Source organism: Gopherus flavomarginatus, chromosome 10 (assembly GCF_025201925.1).
Source record: "Gopherus flavomarginatus isolate rGopFla2 chromosome 10, rGopFla2.mat.asm, whole genome shotgun sequence".
Classification (NCBI taxonomy): Eukaryota; Metazoa; Chordata; order Testudines; family Testudinidae; genus Gopherus; species Gopherus flavomarginatus.
In genome coordinates, this window is record NC_066626.1 from 64,339,142 (window position 1) to 64,366,065 (window position 26,924).

General features: G+C 38.3%; 1 protein-coding gene across 5 annotated transcripts in view; it reads right to left on the bottom strand.

The window, feature by feature from the left end:
- The window catches only part of ACMSD (aminocarboxymuconate semialdehyde decarboxylase), a 94,455-nt gene that overhangs the window by 22,562 nt on the left and 44,969 nt on the right, over positions 1 to 26,924 (bottom strand). For 4 of the 5 annotated variants that reach the window (XM_050916036.1, XM_050916034.1, XM_050916033.1 and 1 more), the window contains 6 exons: positions 20,860 to 20,904; positions 14,792 to 14,888; positions 8,953 to 9,002; positions 6,012 to 6,248; positions 2,288 to 2,381; positions 445 to 540 (listed from right to left, as the gene is read on the bottom strand). In XM_050916036.1, coding sequence (XP_050771993.1) covers positions 445 to 540; positions 2,288 to 2,381; positions 6,012 to 6,248; positions 8,953 to 9,002; positions 14,792 to 14,876 — 562 coding nt within the window. In that variant the 5' untranslated portion in view covers positions 14,877 to 14,888; positions 20,860 to 20,904. The remainder of the gene's footprint in view (positions 1 to 444; positions 541 to 2,287; positions 2,382 to 6,011; positions 6,249 to 8,952; positions 9,003 to 14,791; positions 14,889 to 20,859; positions 20,905 to 26,924) is intronic. The other variant, XM_050916037.1, reaches the window with a different exon arrangement.

Consider the following 26,924-nt stretch of genomic DNA (forward strand, 5'->3'; position numbering starts at 1 on the left):
ACATGGGTCATCTCTAGAGAAAAGTGGATACTTTGGTATCCAGGACTTTTCAATCCTTAGCTTCTTTGCTCAGACTATCAACAAAGATGCCAACTACTGACAGCTGGAGTGGTGTTTTGTTATGTGGACTCAAGTCCACTGGAAACTGGAGACCACAAAACCCAGTTATTTTGGAACATTTGAACTAAATTGATTCATTAGGAATATCAAGGCCTGGTTCCTTTTAACAATCACCTTTAAATGGCTTGTTCCTTTTTAAATCACCCCCTTTGAGATAGGCCTATGTCTTTATTTTAACTTTTATATTTTTACTGAGTGTTGTTTTTCAAATAATATAAAATTAAATGCTTGAATTTGCTCTGATAACAGACAAAATCAAACAGCAGAACCATTCAATAATACCAAGCAAGAACAGCCACTTCTGAGGCAAACTACCGTACCTACCTCCATGGGCAAAGCAAACTTTCAGTTTAGGAAACATTTCAAAAATTCCTCCCATAATCATGGAGCAAATGGCAATGGTTGTTTCCCCTGGCATGCCTAACAACAAGAAAAAGTTTCATAACATAAGACATCACACTGCAGCTTGATGTTTTCCTCAATATCCTCTATACCTAATGCCAAACTTAACAGTTACAGTGCAAATGACAAACTGCATCACTTTATTAGAGAAGCACTCAATGCTATTAAGTATCAGAAGGGTAGCTGTGTTTGCTGCTTTTACAGATCCAGATTAAGAGTCCTGTGGCACCTTATAGACTAACAGACATATTGGAGCATGAGCTTGATGCATCCGACGAAGTGGGTATTCACCCACGAAAGCTCATGCTCCAATACATCTGTTAGTCTATAAGGTGCCACAGGATTCTTCAATGCTATTAGTCATTTAAGGTTCTTAAACTGTGGTCAGAAAACAGGACTAGGAGCTAAGAACTCCCGAGCTGTAATCTCAGCTCTGACACTGCCTCTCTCTGCCTTTGGGACAGAATTTTCAAGCTTGGGTGCCTAAAGATAAGCACCTAAAGCCAAATTTAGGAGCCTAAACCAGTCAGTGGATGTTGGGGGTGCTCAGCACCTCTAAAACATCAGGTCACTGATGTGCCTAACTTTAGACTTTGAAAATTTGGGTCTTAACCTCTCTGCCTTAGTTTTCCCGTGATAGGGGGAAAATAACACTCAGAAGGGAGCTGCCAGGATTAATTAATGTTTGTGCAGTGCTCTGAAGATGTAAAGCTCTATATAAATACCATGAGAATGTGTTTTTAGGTTACTGCATCTCATTAAGAAAGTAAATATAACAACGTTCAGTTCTTTTTAACACCATGTCAAATAGACCTGTGCTGAGTAACGTTATCTGATATGGTGTTAAAAACAGCGTGAGCAGCTGGTAGCCCATCCATACTAGAGCTCACATTGGATCTGAACCAGGGTTAACAAAAGGCTCTAGTATAGACATGGCCAATGTAGTGCAATCCAATGCAAGCACAGTGGTGTTGTGAACACTTGTGCACCTTTGCTAGAAATTTCATATATGGAAGTCAGGTGTTTCACAAGTGCAGTGGTGGCTGCAGCTCCAAAATGTTCTAGTGGAGAGAGGGCTAAAGTGCCTGATTCTGTTCTCAGTCACAGTGGTGTGTAACTCCAGCGAAGTCTATTGAGTTACACAGTGCTAAACCAAAGAAAGTAAGAATAGGATCAGGCCTAAAATTTTCCAGGGACTGTCACAATTTTACCCGCTGTTACTCTGTGCTGGACTGCAACTCTAATTTAACTAACAGATGTGGAAAACAGAGAAACAAGACAATTCCCTATTGCCCCTATACTTCTAAGGAGCCTCAAGCACATGTTATTTCAGCTATGGCTGAAATGAACTTAAATTCAAAATATTCCCTTCCTGGTCTACCTGTTTCAGAGAGAATTATATGAATTAATGTGTGTCATTTGCTAATTCCACTTGTCTTTCTTCTAATCATGCTCCCTTTGGGAGCCTCCTCGTTACAGAGGCAGAAGATTTGTTCCTGGAGATCTGCTCTCTAGGAGGCAAGAGAACATTGGAGGCTGCTGCAAGCCCCTTAAATTCTAGTGATACAGATATTATAAATATATAAAGTTTAGCCAGTGAAGTTTACAGTGTTGACCTAATGGCAGTGTCTGATTTTAAAAATGATTGACAGAAAAGTAATGTAGTTTTTCTCATGCAATTATACATTTGCAATTGTCTCCTTGGCATGTGTTGCAGATAATGCCAGGTAAGAATGAAGATTATGCACTGTAGCTATATACTCACCCACAAGCCAGGGAAGCCAGTACTTGGACATCCTTCCATTTGTCTGCATGTCCCAGGGATGCACAAACAGACAACAGTTTAATAATTCAGCTGCCTTTGGTGAAAAGGAAAAAAAATATTATCTGGACATAACGGCAGCAAAATGAACTCCAAAATGTACATATGCTCCAGGCAGTATTGTTAAAAAGGCCTTTTTTTGCTTTGGCTGTAAATAATTCATAGAAAGGATTACAAGATTCGGCAGAAAATGGAGGTGCTCACTTAGGCCCAAGTTGTAGCCCCTATACCAAGTCTGAGTAAATGGGCTTGGCATATACAGAATCCACCCTCAAAGCTGTGGCATGACCCTACTACAACTAAAGGGCACCCTGGTTCCTATGCTCCTTTTCCCATTCCCAGTCCCTGTGTGTGTGTGAATGCATGAGCCAGTGGATCCACATAGTCAGCGTGCCCTCAAAGCCCACCATAGCAGCAGCATGAGGTTTGTCTTTGCTAGAGAACTACACTGAATTAGAGCACAATCTCAAGTTAACGAACACTGACCAGCTGACGTGGGGTTGAACACGACTGCCTGCATCTACACTGCCTGCAAAGTTGTGCTCGACATCATGTTAGTTGAGTTCTAGGTCATGTTCTGACCCGGTGTAATTTTTCTAGTTAAGACAAGCCCCTAGAAAGACATCCTGCACCCATGAGGATGGTGGTATTTACACCTGCAGCTCTGATCCTTACTGCAGTCCTTACTTGGATTCAAAATTTTCCTTGAGGGCTGCAGGATTGGGCCCTTATAACAACATTTTGTCATTTAAGTAAAAGTGTTCTTCAGATTTAATTGTTTGGTACAAAAGTACTTATCACATTATTTGTATCTGTGTCTTACTGCAAAGTTAAACTAAGTGCAAACCAACATTCTGCCTGATTGTATTTAACATATAGGGGTGACTTCTCAGAGCACTGGATAGAGGTGCCTTTAGAACAGAAGTCTGCTATGTTTGGGAACATTTGTTACCATGGGAAGTGTACCTGTTCCACTGCATGGATTCATGTTTAGAACTGTTCCTATCCAATCTGGAGGGCTACAAATCAAGTTCCATTCTTCCCACTAACCCGTCTCCACTGGGACTATATTTAACATTCCAAGACTTTGTGCAGGAATAATGGACTTCTCTCATTAGAAAGCCTGGAATTCCCTCTTTTCCAGTAGGATACAATTCTTATCTTTAGCCTAAGTAGCTTACAAGATGAGAGATCTTTAAATTGCAGCATTACTATGTCAGAAAAACTAATTTGGATAATTTTTAGAGATTTAAAAAATTTAAAGTTGGACCCATGGTGTTAAGAGAGTCTGACGTTACATGTGGATTGATACACAAATAGTACCAAGATTTTTTTAAAGGCTGTATATTTCTGAAATATTTGTTTTCTATTAAATATGGAGCACAGCAAGTTACATGATAGCGTGGTGTGGTTTAAAGCTTTTATTGGCAAGGACGACCTGAATAGCTTGCCATCAACACAAACTCTTGCCAATGACTATATGTGCATGCTGTGCTGTTCATTTATTAGGAATGTGATAAAATAATATTAATGTATTAATTACATAATTTAACACACATGTAAATGATACAGGTTAGACATAGTTATGGTGAGTAGTGCCCATAAATTAGTCTTTATTTTGTTATAAGTTGGTCTTAACTTCCCTTCCCTTTCTTTTTAGTATTTGAATAGTTCCTCTATACAATATAGAGTTAAAGAGAATTTCTTTGTAAACAAACAAACAAACCTAAACAGTACACAAACCTTGAACACTGGGATTTCAACTATTGGTAATTTCAGAAAAGAAAACAGAGGAATTGTACAGGTTACGGGCCCTGATTGAGTGAATTAGGCACATGCTTAATATTAAACATGAGTAGTCCAGGTCTACTCATGTGCTTAATAGGGATTTTAATAATTCTATTTTGTCACATGTATGTCTGGACCTATGTTTCTTGTAAGGAGGATATAATCACAGGGTTGAACAATTAGTGGTTAACTAGTCTTACAAAGTAGATAAAGCTAAAATTTGTGAATAAATGCAAGCTCATGATTTGTACAATGAATGCAAGCTCATGAATAGTAACTGTTGCCATAAGGATCAGGATTATATTCCTAAATAAAAATTTGTAGCTCAGTAAGTGGCTTGATGAACGATTACAGAGTCAAATGTAGCTTTTCTTCATCATTTTTACTTTTCAAGGGTGTTTCTGCATGTGGTGCTAATTATTGTGGGAGGTAACTTTCTGTATATGTTCCAACATATACTGATGGATATAAGCATCCCCATAAAGTAGAGATTGATAACAGACTGTGTGTGACCGCAAAACCAAACAAGCCATCAAGATGCTGCACTAACAATTCTCAAGCAAATTGAGAGTTTTGAAAAATAACCTCCAGGAATCAGTTTCAAGATGACAGTTATAATAACCTGTGGATCAGATACAGAATGTATACTGATTAAATCCAGGAATTTAGACAAATGATGGAGCCCATCTGGACTTCACGCTGTTTTAAAAACTGTATAATCTATAAACTCAGTTTGTAATCTGTAAACTCAATTTGGAATTTTTGGTGATGTTTACTCAATTCTGTGTGGCACTTAAATTCCAAGGTTATCATGGCCTGATCCAAAAGCCATAGAAGTCTGTAACAGTCTTTTCAAATACTTCAGTTGGCTTTAGATCAGGCCCTTGCTACCTAAGAAATATCTTAGATACATTAAAAAAATTAAATGACTAAGGCTCAGATTTTCCAAATAGCTGTTGGTGCTAAGTGCCCAAATCTCATTGACATTTGATGCCTAACTCCCTTTGGTCACTTTGAAACTCCCAGCCTTAAACTGTTCACCATTTAATTCTACTTGGACACAAAAATAAACATAGGACTAACTCAAACTTTACTAATCATTCACAAACCAAAAGAGTGGCAACTCTCCTAATTTTCCAGCAATAGTGGATCAAGACCTACAGTGAGGTCTCAATGACTAACATTTCATTATGTATGTTACAAAATATGCTCCAGAACATTTGCTGGTATCTCATGATGAATTACCATACATAATTAAAGCTAAACCGATCAAATAGCTACTTATCAGCATGCCTTACTCATGCATAGCTTCAAAGAACATCATTAGGAATCTGTTTGAATAAAGGCCCAATTCTGCAGTCCTTGCACACTCACAATCCCATTGACTTCACTGATATTCTTAGGTGAGTACAGAGTATGGGATCCAGCCATGAGTGCTCAATTGGATCTATAGGCTTGACCCTGTGTCCGTTGAAACAAATGGTAAAAGCTCCCATTGACTTTAGTAGGACTAGATGAGACACCATATTAACAAAGTACCTTTGAAATGTATTATCCTTTCTTTTTAACATTCATTATGTTAGTTTATTTGCAAATTAATAACATTCAATATTAGCTGTCTCCCCCAGTCATTAGAGCAAATTTATGAGTGTCTCTTGTAAATGATCATTCATTGCATAAAGAAAATAAACTACATTAAACAGATTTTCTGGACCAAATCCAGCTCTCAGATATACTACTGTAAATTTAGATTATTTCCCTTGAAATATTTGGATTTATACTAGTGTAATTGACAGCTGAATTTTTCCCAATGCCTTTTGTTTAGTTAGAATTTCATATCACAACATTCTTTGGGATAAACTAGGAAATGTCTACTCACAGCATAGACAGCAAACAGTTCTGGTGCATTCAGATCCCATTCGTTGATATGAGATCCTATCTGTACTCCAGGAAAACCAAGCTCATTCACACAGCGATACATTTCCTTCACAGCCAGGTCTGGTGCTTGCATAGGTAATGTGCCAAGGCCGATAAACCTCTTGGGGTACTTTTTTACTGTAGCAGCTAAGTCATTATTTAATAATTGGCACAGATCTGAAGTATCCTCAGGTTTGGCCTGGCATGATATTAAGAAGAAGAGTAAATTAAAGTGTAGTTCCCAAATTTTATCACTTTGACAGATGTTGGAAGAAACCCAAAGGATTGCATGCACATTATCACCAAGGAAAAATGTCACAGCAAACAATACAAGGAGAAGACTTAAACCAAGGCTTTTGCTTCACCACTAGTCATTCTGAATAGGTGTAAGGCCTTTAGGCCAAATTGTGCCCTGTTTGAAATCCTAGGGGAAGGACTGATGAGTTGGGTTTACTTTATCTTGCATACACATGTTAGTTGCTTTTCCTCCTACCCCTCAGGGGCATATAAGACAAGGAAGAATCTGGCTTCATTTGTTGAGGCTCTCAGGATATTTTAGAGAATCTCTTATAGCACTCATGTGCCTGTCAGAAGGCAAATAGAGACCTTGTGTAAGCAGTTGTATCTTCTAGCTGAATTTCTGGGCAGGACCAAGTGGTCATGTAAATGGTGAAGTGAGTTACATCTATTTTCTTACCAGTTTATACACATAGCATAAGTAGGTCTAAATTTGCCCCAGTTTGGCATTCAGTGGGAATGTAAAATGATTGTAACTTACATTTTGAGAGGGCAGAATGGGGAACCAGAAGAAAAGCAGCAAACAGGAGAATGTAAGATAAAATGCACTCCATAAACCAGACCTAGACCACAAACTTTGAGTCCAGATCTCAACGGAGCGAGTTTGTATCTGGGGATCTGGTTCGAGCACAGCTCTGCTCAAACATTGAGAATTCTCTTGTAAATATAAAAGCCAGGAGTTTCAAGTGAATCCTTGGCAAAGCAAGTTCTCTCACCCCTGATTTCAATTCTATTTATTTACCTCTGCACAGGTTTGACCATAGAGTTGGTCTAGTGTCCAAATAATGTTACTGATGCAGTACAAGAATGAAATAATTGGTGTGGAAGACCTCCCGTGGTGAGGAATTGTAAAGGCTCTTCTGGTGGAATTATAATGGACATGTTGCTCACACTTAAAATTACTGATCTCAGTATGTACCCTTTGGGTTACATTGTTTACCAAGAGGTAAATGCCAAACAGTCCAAGTAAAAAAGGAAGTGTGTATTTGATTTGTATTTTCCATAGGCATTCCCTTAGGTTTTTAGTTAGAAATGAGTGTTAAGTAAAATTCCAGAGCCCTTCAAATTTTGTGTGGGGTGGAACTTGGATCCATACCCAAATGTGGATTTTGCCTCTGGCCTTTTTCTCTAAAATGGACCAAACGAACCTCTTAGATTTGACTACTCCATAATTTAAAGTCTTTGGGATCCAGATCAAAACTTTACATCTTTCTTTTTAACATACCATTTTATTGCTGGAGTTGGGAAGATGGAAGAATGGAGGGGGAGGGCAGTGGAAATGTGTGACATTGGAACATGATGAATTTTACAGAGTAAACATGAACAAAAGATTTGTAAAATTTAAAAGTTCTTAGTGCTATTTCTAATATGGCAGTCATGACATCCAGGGAGAACTATATTATACAAATTATTTGGTTCCCTATTTTTTCCTAGGGTGTGTTCAAGGAGAAAACAAAAACCAAACAAATATTTATTTCAGTATAGAATATGGGAAATGTCATCCTACAAAAAGTACTAGAGGTGTACAGTTAATTTATGGGCTATGCTGTAATATTTTTTATGTAGGACATCTGTAAATGAATTTTTATGTATTATCATTCAACATGATTACTGTGAAGTACTGGATACACATAGGAAATGGGCCAAGTGAATTCCTGATGTAACTGCATTGATGTTAAATTGTTGAAGTCAATGGGTGCTACACCTGGGATGAATCTATCCCACTGTTTCTAGGATCAACCTTTTAGAAACTTTTTTGTTTGTTTGATGCATTTGAAATAAGTGTGAATCTATTCTGCAAATCTAGTTGTGCTGCTAAGTGGGAGGTGTAATTTCAGACTCAGAGCTTCCTGCACCAATAGCTTTCCCGTATTGGGAGTGTGATATTTAAAAGAAAGGGAAATTTTTTTGTAAATGTATCTATTCTATTAAAGCATATTTGTAATACTTCATCTACACATTCCAATGTCAATAAGATGGAAATTGCCGAGATACCCTCCTGTGGGCAAATCAGATTCTTCATGATTTACATCCAAACATGATTTGACAAAGCAGACTGGACAAATGGCTCATTAGTTCTACTCTCCTACTAGATGCTTCAGAGGAAGGTAGAAATCCCTCATAAAGCACCTGGTTAATTCTGCAGTGTTGTGCATGAAGGAAATGAATTCTTCCTCACCCCAGTACAAAGAAGGTGGATTTTCCTGTGGCAATTTTTGAAATTTTGTTTTTATGGGAAAACATCTATTTGATAGACTTACAACCCAAAGAATCAGAACTTGCCTGTTTTTCCTTTATATCATACACTCCAGTCCTAGATTCATGCTCTGTAAAGGCTCTCTCCCTGCTTCCTGTTGCTCTTCCGAAGTTCCTGTTGCTGTCTCACCCATTTGTATTAAATGTTCTCCAGTGCAGCTTTGCAGAGTCCAGCTCCTGTTGGAGCAGCTTTGCCATGTTACTCTGCTGGCCTCTCTTCTATTGCCAGAGCAGCTTTGCTATATTATTCTGGTGACTGGCTGAACTGCTCAATTCACAGGCAGCATGGATTTCATTGTTTTGAATTTTATAGTATCTATAACTTACAAAATTTGCTTGCAAGGACTTACCCAATAGTTGAACATTACAGGAACTGTAGAAAGGGCTTGTATAGTGACTCCTACATAGAACAACAAAAGTCTTTAAATATGAAAATGCAGATTATGATTTTGTCCTAGGTCTGATCATGGTTTGATCTCATGCATTACAGATTAATTATAGAGATTTGTCAGTCAATCTGCAGGAAGCAGATACATTCATAGGGGACAGACTGGATAAAAGCACATGGTTCTTATAGAACAGTGTTTCTCAATGTGTGGTTCACAGACCCCTGGGGGGGTCTGCAGATTTCCAGAGGGGTCTGCACCTCCATTTCAAATGAAAAAAGGTTGAGAACCACAGCTATAGAAGACAATAGGAATTGTATGAGGTATTCATGGGAAGAATATGACCCAAAATGGGGAAAATTTTAATTAATATGATGTATCAGTCTAGCTCACCAAGCAAAACTGGGCACATATGCAAATGAAAGTACTTTTATGAGTGAATAGTAATTATTCATAATAGGATACAGCTACTTAGCTCAATCCATATAGATTTACACCTTTAGCTTTGCCAGTCCCCAGTTCAATCTCTGATGTTGGCCAAGATGGCAGCTGCCACATAAGTGGGCATTTGTATGGGATTTGAATTGCTGTGGGCCACAGGTGCTTGGAATGAGCTTTCTTTGCCCAGAAACAGCATAACCCTTTGGTTACATACATACGTGTGCCTTAATGTGGGCCTATAAAAATTGGTGTTTGGCTTTTAAAAATATTTTTGTTTGTTATCTGTGAAACAGTTTTAACAACATTCTTCAGAATCACTTCAGTTCAGGGACAAAAACCCAGAACAGCAGTTAGGTTTATGTGATCTATTGTTACACTAATCCAGTGGCTCTCAAACTGTGGGTCAGGGCCCCAAGTGGGTCAAGACCCTGTTTTAATGGGTTCACCAAGGCTGGTTTAGACCTGCTGGGGCCTAGAGCTGAAGTCGAAGCCCAAGCCCCACTGCCCATGGCTGAAGCCAAAGACCAAGGGCTTTCGTCGTAGATGGCAAGGCTCAGGTTACAGGCCCCCCAGCCCAGGATGGCTAGGCTGGGGCTTTGCCCCCGACACCTGGGGCGGTGGGGCTGCGGTGGCTCAGACTTCGATCCCCCCCTGGGGTTGTGTTGTAATTTTTATTGTCAGAAGGGGGTCGCGGTGCAATGAAGTTTGAGAACCCCTGCTTTAATCTATTGGTATTAATTTAAATACTTGTGCATGCTTATCACTCTTGACTTTCTTCTACTTTACTTAAGTTTCCATAAATGTATCTTGATTTCCATAAATGTATTTTGTCATATAAAAACATCTTTGAAGGTCCCACTTCAGACAGTGAGAACAATATACATATTGATTTTGCTCCCCTTTGTGATAACAAAGCTTATTATGACAAATGCAGAAGATTTGCATTCACTAACAGCACCTTGAAATCAGTTAGTTTAAAAAAAATGAGTGAGAATTATTTTCATTAACTACAACTGCCTCACAATCACGCTGTGAAATTTTGTAATTTTACAAACACTCTTTCCGAATTTTTTTCCAGTGACTTTCTCTTTCTTATTGCTGTGTTAATGATCCATAAAAACAACAGGGAAAACTGACCCTGATCTTGCAATGTGTGGTATAAAATTAAGCATATTCAAATGCTTGCAGGATTGAGGCCTAACTCGCTACATAAGGCAAACAATGCAACTGACTATAGGCAACAGTGCTGTTTAATACATACTAAGCAGACAGGAAAAAAACAGAGAAAACATATTTTCCCCTCATTTCTTTCCCTTATAGTAATCTTAGATATTACTTGCAGTTACTTTACAGCAGGTAAATCATTTTCTTACTGAACTGTGAGTTTTAAATTGTCAGTGTCCCTTTGTTATGTAATAATTAACCAGTGGGAACAGGTTGAATCTGGATTCTTCTAGGAAGCAGCTTAAGTCTAAAGAGTAACCCACTTTACTAGTGAATCACTCTTCAAGGAGAAGCATTTTTGCTTCTTGTTTCCTCAAACATGAGCTCTTGTGTTGCAATGAGTCCCCAACATGGTGGTTTTTTCAGTAGAGAGCACTTCCAGGGATGTGAGTTCATGCTGAGCAACTCCTGCATGGCGCTGAGTGCCCTTAGCTCTCACTGACTTCTCATTTGAGCCCTAAATGTTCATGCTAATTTCCAGTCTTCTGCTTCAAGCAACATTAACCTGCATGTTTACTGTATTTCTTCTGCAGTGCTTCTGAGGAAGAATGATCCTCTTTTTGCCCTGGCCATGCCTCTTTTCTCACATAAATGAGGATGAGACACAAGGGCTTTTTCCAGAGGTCAGAAATGTTGTGGGGAGGGAAGGGAGAGTGGAAGGGAAAGGGTGGGTAGGAACATCCCATGTAGTCAATTTTCCCTTCTACACAGATACATTATGGATTTTTGGGCATTTTGCTCCTCCGTACTGCACAGCGGGAGAACTCAAAGATCTTGATCCCTGACTTATTTACATTCTCCAACAATGTGTCCAGTGAACACTTGATTAGCACATTTGGGAACACTTCCCACGTCTTAAAGAGATTATTATTGTGTCTTGTTCCAATCATATTAAAATGGTTAAATCCCATTACAGCCCTCTTCTTAACAGAGCCATATTTTACTGTCCAGCAACTTATCTGTCTTTTTCTTATTTATGCTTTTCTACTAAAGTGTTTGAAGAGGGTGCAATCAAACAACTGTTTAATCAGCTTCCTCAGAACAGTTTATTAGAGGCTTGCAAGCTGCGTTTTCAACTGCTGGAACAGCATTGGTTAACATGGTGAATGGGTTCTTCCTAGGCACTGGTGATGGTCTTATTGGCTCATGTATTGCTGCATAGTTCCATAGCATTTGATACCACTGGTCATTTGGAACGTTATGATATAGGCTTAGCAGGAATAGCACTTGTGTGGAAGTGATCATGGTCATCTAATTGTGTGCAGTTTGCCTCTCTTGCCATTCTTTCCCCAGTGTCCCCAGGCACCATTAATCTTCAGCCTTTGTCTCCTTTTTTGCATTTAATTATCCAACTTTGCTTTTTTATGTGATTCACATGAAGATAATTTCCTCTGCTTCCACTATTTGATCAGCTTGTCTTAAATATAGGGGCACAGATGTCCAAGGCTTTTTAAATATTAATTGCTACAAAAATTGAGCTATGAATTGTTGGTTCCTGACACTATCTTAAATCTGTTACCTCATTCTCCTCTTCCTTTGGTGGCTCTGATATTCAGTCATCAACTATAAATAGTTAAGAGCCTTGGTGTTCTGATTTTTAAAGGGAAACAATCATCTATTCCTCTGACGTGGTAAATTCAGATTTCTACCACCTTAAGGTGCTTTCCAGAATTCAGTCTTTTCTTACAGAGAGATTGCATTAATGCTTTACTTTCTGGCATTCCAGCTTGCGGAAAGGCAAACTGCACAGCAAATATAAAAATGGACTGAGAAAGAGATTTCTGTGCTGAATGTTCCCGGTCACCACACTGTGAGGGAACGAGGGAGATGACTCACCACGTACATGAGTTTTAATTTACTTTTTGAAAAAGTATTTTCTCTCTCCCCCATTGTCATAAACAGATGATTAAGGCTTAATGCCTCTTTTACCTGTAAAGTGTTAAAAAGTTCACCTAGCCTAGCTAACACCTGACCAGAGGAACAATGGGGGAACAAGATGTTTCAAAAGGAAGGAGGGAAGTTTTTCCTTTGTTTAGAGTTTCAGTTTCAGCCGGAGTGAAAAAGATCAAGGAACCAGCCTCTTATCAGAGTAGTAAGTTTTAGAAAGGAATAAATAGGGTTATGTTTATTTCTTTGTAACCTGTCTTATGCAATTAGAGGTAGAATCGAATTGGGTATCTGAATATTTTTTTGTGTAACTGAATTTGTGCCCAGGGGAACATCCTCTGTGTTTTGAATCTGTTGTCTGTGAGAGTAGCTGGTATGCTAATCTCTCCCAGAGGGTTTTCTTTTACCTTTCTTTTCTTTAATTAAAAGCCTTTTTCTTAATACCTGATTGATTTTTCCTTGTTTTTAGATCCAAGGGGATTGAATCTGGACTCATCAGGGATTGGTGGGGAAAAGAAGGGGGGATGGTTAATTTCTCCTTGTTTTAAGATCCAAGGGATTGGATCTGGACTCACCAGGGATTGGTGGGGAAACGAAAGGGGGATGGTTAATTTCTCCTTGTTTTAAGATCCAAGGGATTGGATCTGGACTCACCAGGGAATTGGTGAAGGAGTCTCTCAAGGCTACCCAGGAAGGAGAAGGTTTTGGGGGTGAAAGGGAGTGATCCAGACACTGAAAATTCTGGATGGTGGCAGTGATACCAGATCTAAGCTAGTAATTAAGTTTAGAAGTGTCCATGCAGGTCCCCACATCTGTACCCTAAAGTTCAGAGTGGGGAAAGAACCTTGACACCCACACTTTTCTAAAATCTTCTTGGTACATCCTGGTTCACTGTTGATATTTCAGAATGCACATCTGCAATGGCCAGCATCTTACTGCAATCCATGGTATTTGTTATGACAGAGTGATACATTCTGCTATGTCTTCATTGAGGCAGGAAGAACCAAGAAGATTGCACAGAGAGGAAAGGAATTAAAGAAAGTTTAGTTAAAATTAATATTTGAATTCAGTGCCACACACAGCCTGGCTAGTGTGGCATTTGACACAATACTGTGATCTTAACTCAGTTTTCACATTGGCTTTGCAGTATGTATTTTAATACACCATCTTGTATTCTGGCTGGAGCCAGGCGGTATGATCATGTGATCTAATCGCTGTTCTGGTGCACTGGGTACCAGTTGCATTTCTTAGCATTGATAAAGTTTTTATGTTGCTGCATAAAGCTTTTCATAAATAGGACCTATTTTACCTGAGTTAATGACATCTTACCCTGCTGGTTACCAGCTTTCTTTAACTGAGAGAAACTCTTTGCATCTTCCCTCCCAAACTATGTCATTTTTGGTGGTTAATTTTTAGGGCCATGATCTAATGGAGTAATGGTCTCAAGTTGCAGTGGGGGAGGTTTAGGTTGGATATTAGGAAAAACTTTTTCACTAGGAGCGTGAGGAAGCACTGGAATAATTGTTTAATAATTTGTTCCTGTATCTTTCCATATATCTAAATTAGACTGATGGTCTATAATTCCTCAGGTCCTCTTTGTTCTCTTTTAAAGATAGATACCATATTTGCCCTTCTCCAGTTCTCTGTGACCTCACCCATTCCCTATGAGTTCTTGAAGATAATTGCATTTGCCTAATGATACATACGAGTGGTCATTTGAAGCCAAACTTTAAGTTAGACATGTGCTTACTGGATCAGGGTCTCTTGTCTCATCTGATAACATAATGCCACTAACTCTCCAGTTACTCTCAGTCCTCCAGCAAAAATGTGGTAGATAATGTAATGCAAAAACAAGCAGGGAAAAAAAACTTGGCAGAAAGTTTTTCTTTTAAATACATCACCAAAAACAAAGAGCTCAAACATTTTTTTCTCCTTTATAGACCACTTTTAAAATCAGGAATGCATATTCTACTTTTGAGGCCATGTTCTGACACCCATACTCATATTAACTTGTACCTTCCTGCACAGAAATTAATTTTGGCTATTTGTGGAGCAAAGTACTGAAAGGTAGAATCTGTCTCTTTTGAATCTAACTGTAAACTGTATTAGTTTTCATTGACTTGCAATTGATTTAAACTAATTGTAATGCTGCAAAACCTTTTTATTGTAATGTTATTATAGAACACTTTGATGTGAAAGCTTAAGTTGTTCTATCTGATTTATGATTAGTAAATTTCATTTTTGGAGTTACCTGCTTTGTTCATCTCTTTAATCCGAACCTCTGGATTCCAGCAGTTTTCTTGGATAACTCTGAAAACCTTTCCCTCCTTCATCATTTTTGCCTCCCCCTGTGAAATGAAATTTTCATTACAGTAATAAAGTTGTGTCACGATAATATGGCCTAAATTCTACTGTGTTAGAAGTACGTGGGGCTGCCAGTGCCCATCCAGTGCTAGAATTCGGGCCCTACATTTTTGTTCAATAGAAAAAAAAATTTAGAAATGTCATTTGTAATGCAAAAGGACAATATCAAGGTATCTTTTTATAATTTAAAAATAATCCCCTCTCTATTGCTGATACCCTTTGCTATCCTGAAACAATTTATTTAACTAAACTCCATCATTCAGGCACCTGAGTTTGACATCACAGTGATGTTTATGAGTGCTGTTTGTTGACTATGAGCCAAGTTCTGCCCTCAGGTTTGCCCTATTCCTTTGAAGTCAGTGGGCTCAAAAATGATCTTAGTAACTCCAAAGAGAATTCAGAGTAACTCCATAAATTCAGTAGAGTTCTGCAGTTTCATGCTGTACAACTGATATAGAATTAGCCCCAATGGAAGCTGCAGGTTGAATTTTCTTCTTCTTAATAAATAAATAAATGAATGAATACTGAAGCATTCGTATCAGGGAAAAAAGATCCAATATAAAACAATCACCTGAACTATAGCAATACAGCTTTAATGCAAACCCTCTCAGGGTTGTGTAGGTCAGAATATTACCAAGGTCACTAACTTTTACTGTGTCCCTTTATTTGTGAGAAGAGAGAGCAGTGCAACACTTCTGACTTTAATTTTTGATTGGTTTGACAACTGGCCAGACACTGTGTAGTCACTGTCTTGTCAAATCAAGCCAAGGAAAATGAACGTAGCAACAGTTCACAGCCACTTGCTCTTATGGATATGTTATTAGAGCTAGTGATTCAACACCAAAAGCGACTGTAACAGCCAATTTTCCTATTGTTTTATTCTTGAACAAATTGATGAGATGTAACCCATCAATACCTGCAAGGTCTGAGAGTTCAGAGAAACTCTTAGCTGCTTCTGTTGGGTAATGGGAATGAATGAAAGTTGAGCTATGGCAGACAACTGGATTAAGTTAAGTCTGGACCCTGCAGATTCCTCCTGTGTGTGTTAGGGATGCATAAGTGTAGAACAGACATGTTTGGGGCAAGGAGTGACAGGATCTGCGATTACACTGATTTAGTGGCTGGGAACCCCTCTGTAAAGGGTGTAGAGGAATAGTACAGTGGATGGCAGCTGGATGCAGTGAAGCCCTAAAGCCTGCTCCAAGCTTAGGGGGCACATTCTCTCCAACCCACACCTAGTTTCCGCCCCCAACACACACAATCAGTTGACTGACGCTCCTGGAGGAGAGGTGAATTTCACTCAGTGTACATCTATTCTGCAATGTAAAATAACAGTTAATTCAGACTATTCCTTGTTATGAACATAGACATACACTTTCTTAAATTAATAAAATTACACTCGTTGCAGCAGGCATACTCAGTTGCATGTCTCCTCTCTATGAGGAGTTAGGCTGTTTTTAACCTTGAATATGTTATTAGCTTCATACATCATTCACAAATATATTTCCCTGATAAATATTTTAAAACCTCTTTCTCTCCTTTCTGTGCCACCTTGACAGGTTGCCAGAATGAGCTGGCAGCAATGTTACAGTTTGAGAAAATGACTCACAATATTATAAACAGTAATTACAACTCCACAGCCCTGTTCCTCTGGCAAAATCCTTTAAAGTCTGTTAGAATTGATTTTCCAAATAGATGGGGATAGCTTAGCCATACATTCCAATACATTTTAAAAATCCAATATCAAGCCACTGTTGATTATTGTGTAACATGCAGGTAGCAGGATATTTGGGATAAGGGAAAGGCCTAGTGGAATTAAAGATTTTGTCATATAAAAATAGACTATGTGCCCTTTATTGAGTTACCACTGGGAGTATTTCAGTGAGCGCACTAGACTTTTAATTCTTTCTTCAGAGTCTGCTAGCCTCTAAAGGACTCATATGTATTTTCTTTTATTAATACTGAAAACAATGTTAGACAGATTTTAATTTCACCAAGGGACCTGTCTGCTGTTAATACATAAATACTGAAAGATAAAAAGAAACCCTTTCCATGCAATATCAGGCTATGCAATATGAAAGAGTTTCTAATAAGCTAAGTGCCAGGCTATAAAAAATTGCGATTGCTGCTTTCATCTGTGTTAATTGAATTTTGCATGATCAGGGATGTGCCACTGATCAATCCTGAACCCTCATATTTGTGTGTAAATTCAGGAAAAGCCTGTTTTACAGAACAAACTGCCATTCTCCTTATTCGCCTGATTAAATTCACTCAGATCCATGAGATTACCCATATGAGTAAGGCAAGCAAGATTAGCCTAACAAAAAAATGAGAGCTGGAAATCCAGTCATGTTGCTACAGTCTCTGGATGCTACCACTAAAATGCACATGATCGAGACACTTTTAAAATACAAAATTATGTAGTAATTTTGTAAAGTTAATTGGAAGCAGGTTTTGCAGTAATGATCAACACATGGATCCTGAGGAAACTGTTCATGTTTCCAAACCAATGGCTAGAGTGGAGCTGTCAGACGAGGTACTATGAGACCTCTATTCTCAAGGCTTAATCAATTTACCTAGGACATAATTTAAGATTTGTCTGACATCTCCTCCTAATAGCACCTGGTGTTTTATGCTTTAACAAATTTATGTGGAAATTAAGACACAGATTTAAGAATCAGTTGTCTGAAATGAGTTGAGCAACATGGCAAAGTTTCTTATCATCAGGCTCATCAGTTTCAGTCAGAATTTCATTCCTTTGAAAAAAATACGTAATTCATTCTTTATGGTTTGATTCTTTTTTACAGAATCTTATGAGAAGCTTTTTCCTCCTCTCATCGTAAGACACATTTTCCCTTGCTCCAGTTCTATGCAAAGGACTTTATTCCCTCCCAATGACAGTAACATCCAATCTACTCTGACAGAGGCAGCACTGGATAGCCCATTGTGCTGCTACTACTAGCTTGCCACAGGGTTCCAACTGAATCTTTAAAAAATTCCATGGTTTATAATTCCAATGATGTTGGTGACATTGGAATGTTCTTGCAATAAACAGATGTTGCATTTTATCAAACTCCTCAACTTTATTTTTATTACTCATGTGTGCTCACACAGATGCACACACAGACACAGACACACACAGACTGTGATTTTCCAAGCTGCCAAAGGATTTGGATGTCCAGTTCCTATTCTGTAGCCTGAGCTATAGATTATATATTAATTATATTGATCACTTAAGAATTCTCAATTATCACTTTGAGGGTTGACAGGTTCTTGTCTCGAGATCAGTAGTATTAAAATCTATTAAGATTAATAGGAAAATATCATCTAAATTCATCAAGTAGCTTGGAAAGTCTCAATCTATGTTTTACATAACACATGTAAAGGTTATAACGCTAGTGAGGAATCATGGGAGTGAGGCTTTTTTTGTTTGTTTGTTTTTTTAAGCAGAGCAGCTCAGTTACTGTCTTTGTGAGACTAAAGCTGAAGGGGATGCTGAGGCAACAACCTGAAAATTCCAAACACTAGATATTTATTCTTTTTGTGTTGTTGTGCAGATCTAGTCAATCAAATATTACTCATTCCTCTATCTCTCAGTGCAGAGGTCCCATTTGGAAGTCACGTCTGAACCTCAGAAGATGGGAGCAGATTAACTCTAACTCTGTCTTGTTAAACTCACCATCTAACCTGCCAAGTATTTAATAATGTAACTGGTTTTAGTTAGTTGACTTAAATGGGAGTGTGCACGGACTAAGGACGTCTCTCCTTTTTGCACTCTCAGCTGTGCACCTTGTGTCTTGCTGCTCACTGTATATAAATCATTCTTCCTATTCTTACCCACCAGATACCTACTCCTTTTTTTCAGATCCCTCTTTAGCTAACTACCTAGGCATCACCAAAGTATGAGCACCTCACAGTCATTAATATTCTCACAACAACTCAATGTGGCGGGGATATGGGGAATTGAGGAAGGGGCCTAAGGAAGCACAGGAAGTATGTGGCTGTGATGTGAACTAAATACAAGTTTCTTGAAGTCCAGTCCAGATCCCCGTGCACTAGATCATCCTCCTTATTCCACCTCTTCAAGCACCCACTCTTCCTTTCTCAACACAGTACAATCCTGGGACCCAATCCAGCACCTACTGAAGTCAGTGGAAAGCTCCCGTTAACATCACTGGGCAACTGGGTCAGGCTCCTGAAGTGTTAGTTTGCCTCTTCGCTTGTGTTCATTTGTCCTGTATTATTTACCTCCTCAGGGAAGGCTTTGTGTCTTGTGTGTAAACTTATGGCACTATAAACTATTTTATTTATTATTATTACCAACAAATTATTCTTAAATTTTATGTTAAGGGCTCAATTGTTGCTAGCTTTGCACAAATCTGTGAGGGATAAGGAGAGGGTATAAGGAACCTTCCCTTCCTTATGAACCTGAGGTGGCTGGATGGATTGGCAGTCCCTGCGCTCCACTGAGGGCAAGGACTGCTCCAGGCTAGGTCCATTAATAATGCTAACCTCTCCAGAAGGCTGGGGGCCTGGGAAGGGAGCTGGCTCATCCTAGAAGGGAGTGAATGTGTTCTCTCTATGCTGCTAGTGGCATCTTAAGATACAATGCATTCTGTATCGCCTGCTAAGGCAGGTCACTTCTGCACTGCCCCTTGCTGCAGGTTCTGGTTATATACACTACAACTATAGCAGGTTGGAAAAAAAAATTAGAAAAATGAGTTTTTCAATGGAATTTGCCAATTTATCAAAACCAAAAATGTCCTGTAGCGATAATTTGATTTTGACAACGTTCTGACTAAACACTCTCTGCCACGTAGGTGTCCTGGAGCCCACCTGACTCCTTGCCTGCCTGCCTGCACGTTGGGGATCCCCAGGCTCCCACGGTCAGCAGCAGCCCACAAGGTGGACTGCCTCAGAGCTCCCTTCCCATCTAGGGAGAATTTGGGAGTTTTGTTGAAAATTGAAACAAAAGCAGATTTTGAAATAACAAAAACTTCCGGAAAATGGAATTACCTTTCTTTGCACAGCGTTAGCCACGGAACTGAAAAATCAATTATGCACACAGCTCGGTGTATAGTATGGCCCCAAAAGGCTGCATACTGTTCCGACTGAAACCACTGTTCTGTCTTTGCTGTCCTTGCTAAAAACTGAGGAAAGAATTACTCTCTTCTTTTTGAAAAGTTCTTTGTTCTAGTTCTTTAACTTCTATAAATATATGATTAGATAGTTCCATTTGTGTTTTCTTTTCCTTCTAGACTGCCATATAATGTCAGAAGATCCGGGTCAATTTCTAGGTTAAATTCTAAAATTGGTGATTCTGTGGAAAAAAGTTTTTAATTTGATCTAAGTTATGCTTTTTTATTATTAAAATTTTTTAGATTCTGAATACAGTAGAACCTCAGAGTTACAAACACTTCGGGAATGGAGGCTGTTCGTAATTCTGAAATGTTCGTAACTCTGAACAAAATGTTATGATTGGTCTTTCAAAAGTTTACAAATGAACATTGACTTAATACAGCTTTGAAACTTTACTGTGCAGAAAAAAATTCTGCTTTCCTTTTATGTTCTTAGTAGTTTATGTTTAACACAGTACTGTGTACTCTCTTTACTTTTTTTGGTCTCTGCTGCTGCCTGGTTCCAAATGAGGTGTGTGGTCAGTTCATAACTCTGAGGTTCTTCTATATTAGGCTGTGGTAATTATGAAAACTGCTGGATAATGTTTCAAACTGAGATTAGAAGGCAGTCAGGTCATCTTATACCCTATCTCAGTCTTTTAACAGAAAGATCTATGGTGATATTTCAGCGTTTGGAGTAATCTTGTTTCCTAAAAAGGTGCATCTTAATGACACTGCAAGTTAAACATTGGCCATCAACCTTATTGGCACTCTGCTTTTTAAAGGGTACAGGTGGCTGATACCACAATAATGCCTTACAGAATGAGAACCAGCATACCTTGCAATGGTGGTCCAGTTGAACCCATCCGCCATAACCATATCTCTGTGAAGGAAGGAAGAAAAGGCCAGTGATTAGACAGTGGTTGGAATGAAAATCAAAGGCTCAGTTCATGCAGCTAGACAGATCCAAGTGCAAGATGACCTTCATGGATAAAACCTTCCCTCCTAAATAGCAGCATCTCCCTCAGGTGGAGCCGGAATAGGGCAAAGAGGAGGGGGAAGTAAGCGGCAAAAAAGAAACTCAAAGAGTCACGAAGGAAAGAGGAGGAGGAGGAGAAGAACAGAAATAAAATAAAACAAAAATATCCACTGCACTAGTGGGGGAGAGACAATAGTCTTTTGTGGGCATGCCAGATGCTTAGGTACCATAGATAGTCATCTAAGAAGTAGTTAAGACAGACCCATCCCCTTTTAAGAGTGTTTTCCACTGACTTCTTGAATTTCTATGATTCATTTTCATGGTTAATATCCTTTTAGAGCTTTATTAACTAAAAGTGGATGCAAACCCACATTTTCTTTAGGCTGTCAAAAGTGGGACTGTTTCATCTGATGAAAGGCAGCTAGAATGGGTGGTGCACTTACATACTTATGGTGCACATATGGTCAGGATCTCAACTGGTGTTAATTGGCATTGCTTCACTGAATTGAGTTGAACTACATTGATTTACACCAGCTGAGAATCTAACATAGGATATATGCATCCATGTTTGTGAGAAACTATGTCATATGCGGTGTGTATTACATGCAGCTATGTAGCTATACTTCATCCATATAACCTTACACATACACTCATTTAGCATCCAACTAGCTATTTGCACAGCTTTCTTCACAATAATGTTATCTTCATCTGCACAGTGTTTTCTGTTCCAATGATGCACGTATGGAAGATTCAGTTAGATAAGGTTAAGAGATTTTCACCAGAAAACCTCAGTTAAATACCTCGCATCTGGAGAAAGCTTCTTGAAGCTCTGAATACATATCCAGAACAGATAATAACAATTGAGAATTGTGTTCCCCCCTGGAATAAGTTAATCATAGAATATCAGGGTTGGAAGGGACCTCAGGAGGTCATCTAGTCCAACCCCCGCTCAAAGCAGGACCAATTCCCAACTAAATCATCCCAGCCAGGGCTTTGTCAAGCCTGACCTTAAAAACCTTTAAGGAAGGAGATTCTACCACCTCCCTAGGTAACCCATTCCAGTGCTTCACTACCCTCCTAGTGAAAAAGCTTTTCCTAATATCCAACCTAAACCTCCCCCACTGGAACTTGAGACCATTACTCCTTGTTCTCTCATCTGGTACCATTGAGAACAGTCTAGATCCAGCCTCTTTGGAACCCCCTTTCAGGTAGTTGAAGGCTGCTATCAAATCCCCCCTCATTCTTCTCTTCTGCAGACTAAACAATCCCAGTTCCCTCAGCCTCTCCTCATAAGTCATGCACTCCAGCCTCCTAATCATTTTTGTTGCCCTCCACTGGACTCTTTCCAATTTTTCCACATCCTTCTTGTAGTATGGGGCCCAAAACTGGACACAGTACTCCAGACGAGGCCTCACCAATGTCAAACAGAGGGGAATGATCACGTCCCTCGATCTGCTGGCAATGCCCCTACTTATACAGCCCAAAATGCCATTAGCCTTCTTGGCAACAAGGGTACACTGCTGACTCATATCCAGCTTCTCATCCATTGTAACCCCTAGGCTAGCCATTCGGTCCCTAGTATGTAACAGTGCATGGGATTCTTCCATCCTAAGTGCAGGACTCTACACTTGTACTTATTGAACTTCATCAGGCTTCTTTTGGCCCAATCCTCTAATTTAAGTTAATAAAATGGTTAAAGAGTAAATGTTACATGACAAAGTATAGATAGAAAATATTAGAGGAATATTTGATGAAATGTGTTTGGAAATCTGACAGTGGTTTCCAAACAATCTTGCCATTTTATACAGTTATTAAGATTGATAAGAAAAATTGTATTTTACCATTACATACAAGACAAACTTCCAAGTATTTGTCATTTTTATTGTTTATGATGCTTTTCTCCTTAAAAAACGGCAGGCATTCATAAACCATAAATGAATACTGGATCCTGCAAGGTGCTGACCTAAGGGTGTTCAGCGCCTTGTAGAGGTAGCTCAGAGCTTCACAGGAACAGGCCATAACATAATCCTCTTTAGGACTCAGTCCTTCAAGGTGCTGATCGCTCTGTAGTCCAGCAAAACACCCAAGTATGTACTTAGCTTTAAGTATGTAAATTGTTCCTTTGACTTCAGTAGGACTATTCAGATGCTTAATTTTAAATATGTGCTTGACTCTTTTGCTGGGTTGGGTTAGTACACTTGCAGGATTGAGCCTTTAGCCTCTAGTTCAGTAAGATACCTAAGCATGTGTCTAAGAATTGATTTTAAGATGCCTGACTCACATGCATAAGTACCTTACTATATTAGGGCTGTACCTTACTGTACAGAATAGTATTTTAAAGCAGAAACAACAACCAAATGAAGTATGTGAAGGAAAATAAGAGATGAGAAATGATCCGGCACAGATCCTAGCAAACTGCAATTAGTTAATCATTAGCATGAAGATGTATTGATTCTGCATTTCAGCTTCCATGATTCAGCAGCAAGGCTGAAGGTCACCTTCTTCTCCCTATTAATATTTAATCAGGAGAGACAGGCTTAAAAGATACAAGTTAGATGTCCATTGAGTCTCCTGAAGAGGTTTAAAGTTCTTTGAATAAAAAATAAAAAACCCCACCAGAGGTTTATTTTCATTTAATTCTTTAAATCATAAGATTTGAAATTATATGAAATAATGAAATAGGACAATAGAAAGAGGGTCAGAATTCCCTATTTTTTCCATAAAGTAACAGTTTGCAGGAAACTGGACAAAAGCAGGAATCATTAACACATCAGCATAAGCAAAATTATGATCCTGCACATCCAGTGCAGGCAGGCACATCAATCACTGACTTCAACTATAAATAGGGCCCCTGACTTCAGCCAGAGATGCTGTTGACTGTGGTATGTTGATACATTTATTTACACCAATTTAAATGTACATACCATTAAAACTGTGTTTTGCCAAGGACACATAGGGTGTGAGACAAAGTCCACTGAAATAAATGAAAAGACTTCCATTGACCTCAATGGGCTTTGGATCAGCTCCCTAATAACTATGATTATGCAGCTATACAGATAACAGAAGCACTATACAGCTCAACCATATAGACAATAGATCAAGTAGTCAATGATCTATTTTTTTTCCACCAATTGTCCCCCTTATGCCCTCAGGGATTAACTAGATGCATTTCATATTTCTCATTCAAGCACTTCACTGATCACTTTTTCACTTCACTTACTCAAAATTACTAGTTACTTTTGAAAATGTTGGCCCATACATTTGGAGCTATAAAGAATTAGGCAAGAGGAGTGAAAAAGCAGTTCTAAACAATTTAAGAGAAAGTTTTCCTTTAAATATGACCTCTTCAAGTGCAAGGCATCACTAATTATACTGCATAGCTTCGGGATCTACTTTATCTTCTGAATTTTGGTGCTGATATTAGACTTGGCTCTTTGTTTTCAACTTTCTGATTTATAAGCCTTCTGTGAGGCTTCATACTTAAACTTCATTGCCTTTTTAAAGTTCTAGCTTATTTGGATATAGATTTTCAAATGCCTAAGCCTAGCAGGAGAAATAAAGACATTTTGTTAACTTTGGCATTATTGATTCAAGATTGCTTTTTCCCGTGGTCAAGAGACTCTTTTCTGTGGAATAATCAGAATCTCCAATGATTTATGAAAAGCTTCTGCATAACGGTGAGACATTGTTAGCCACTTATTGTTGGAGGGCATAGGTGAAATCCCAGATTCTCACCACAAAGCTTCTGCTTTTTCAAGATTATAATCAAGAGCTTGGCAACTTTTATTTTGTTTATAGCCAATTTGCTTAAGGAGCATTTTACAAAGATAGTCCCAATTTTCATTGTTAGCAAAGAAATGCTAAGGTCTTCAGGGATGGTCTAGGTCTATTTGGTCCTGCCTCAGCACTGGGGACTAGAGTAAATGACCTCTTCTACAGCCCTAAATTTTAATGATTCTTTGATTTTTATATATGTTATGGGTTTCCAAGTTCACAGGTGAACAAACCCAACACAAAGGTTTTCTATTATCTTAGGTTCAAGATTCAGTAATTCTGATGCCAACAATTTAATGTAAAAATTATAAGATAGCACTGCATGTGCCTGTGATAGAGCTAATGGATCAGAAAACACGTTACCTTCCTATCAGTTCTATCTGTATCATTGTTACTGTTGACAGTTTTAAAGAAATAATCACATGTGTTCTTAATTCCAGGTCCCATTACTACTCATTTTTGAATAAATAAATTGCAGTTTTCTGTCCTTCTCTAACCTTCAACCTCCACTAGCCTGTGCACTTAACATTCACAGACACATGGAGCTAACAAACCTGCAAAAACTACTTTTGAAATTTCTGTCATCAGGAACAAATTGAAACCTCAGTATATCAAAGGAAGAGAGAGACACAGTGTAAAGAGAGCTTCAGCTTGTGTCTGGTGCCTAAGAGCAAGGTTGAAATCACAGTATTCTTTTGCAGTCAAAAGATAGGCACAATGAGATAAAATAGTTTCATATTGACAGACAAAAACCTAGTAGTCTTTCATTCTAACTAAAACAGCCATTACAAAAAACAAATAAACAAAAAAAACCCAGCTAATTCAGTTCTCATCCTCTCTCTTAACTAATTTGCTAGCTTGCCTCAAATAGAAATATTATATGAGCTTTAAAAAATCACTTACACTCAACTTGTTTAATGGAGCTGATCATACAAAGTCACAGTTTTATCAGAAAATAATTTCAGAAATTATATACTCTTTCATTATATGATTTTAAAAAATGACTTTACTAATTCTCTACACTGCTGCAGAATTAATAAAAAAGGATAAAAATATATTCCATAGTGTTCAACACGGTTAAGGCTATCCTACAAACTGAGTTAGAACTAGATACGTCTATATTTTTTAAATTAAACAATCTGATTATATGTAACATCAAAAGAATTAGATTTTTTTAGTACAATAATACCTATAGCACATTCCATTTTCAAAATACTGTGCAAATATTAACTAAGGAACCCCCAGAGCACCCATGCCTCCATATTACAGATGGGGACGGTGAGACAGAGAGGGGGTTAAGAAATAGATCACACCTCTGTGTGAAAAACAAGCTACCAATACTTCTTCCTCTTGCGTCTGGGTCCTACTGCACTACCAAGGCAGCTTGCAGCTATGGAACATGGAGCCTACGGAATTACCTCTGACAGGCATTTTGGATTTACTAGTCAATAAGTGATAAGATTTAGACTACCTCTAATGCAAATATTAAAAACAAACAATTTAACTTGCCCTCTATTCTGAGCAGTATTTGAATTTATTAACCGAGTTTTTCATTTAGAGTGCAATATACTGAATCTGTCCAATGGCTTAAAAAGTTTCAGCAAAAGAAGAAATAGTTAGAAAAAAACACAGAAAGGGTGATCTTGTATCCATTGACATCAATGGTGATACTCCCATTCACTTCAGTGGATCCAGGCTGAATTGCAAAGTGATTTCAGTCTTATTCATTATTAGTAATTTACTTAATGCTTCTTTACACGTTTTAAGAAAATGTGAATACAAACCAAATTAAGGGGGAGATTTAAAGTCAATGGGATTTGGGCACCTAACTGTCCTTTGTGTCTTTGAAAACCTTCCCCTAATAGGTTAACTGTTTTACTAAGAACACAGAATTAATAGTGCAGCATTTTTACAACTATAAATCTTTAAAAAAAATCACATTGTTCAGGCACTATATAAAAACACAGAGATCTGCAACCACCCCATCTACTTAACTTAGCAACCAGCAAAGTAGACCTGTGTTTTATAGAGCTTCAAAATTCATAATTAATGTGGATTTAGAAAGCACACACAAACTCAAATTGCTTTAAAGTAATACAAGGGGCTTGAAATAGGGCCCAAGGAGTTTTTCTTTAATAAGTAGTGCAGAA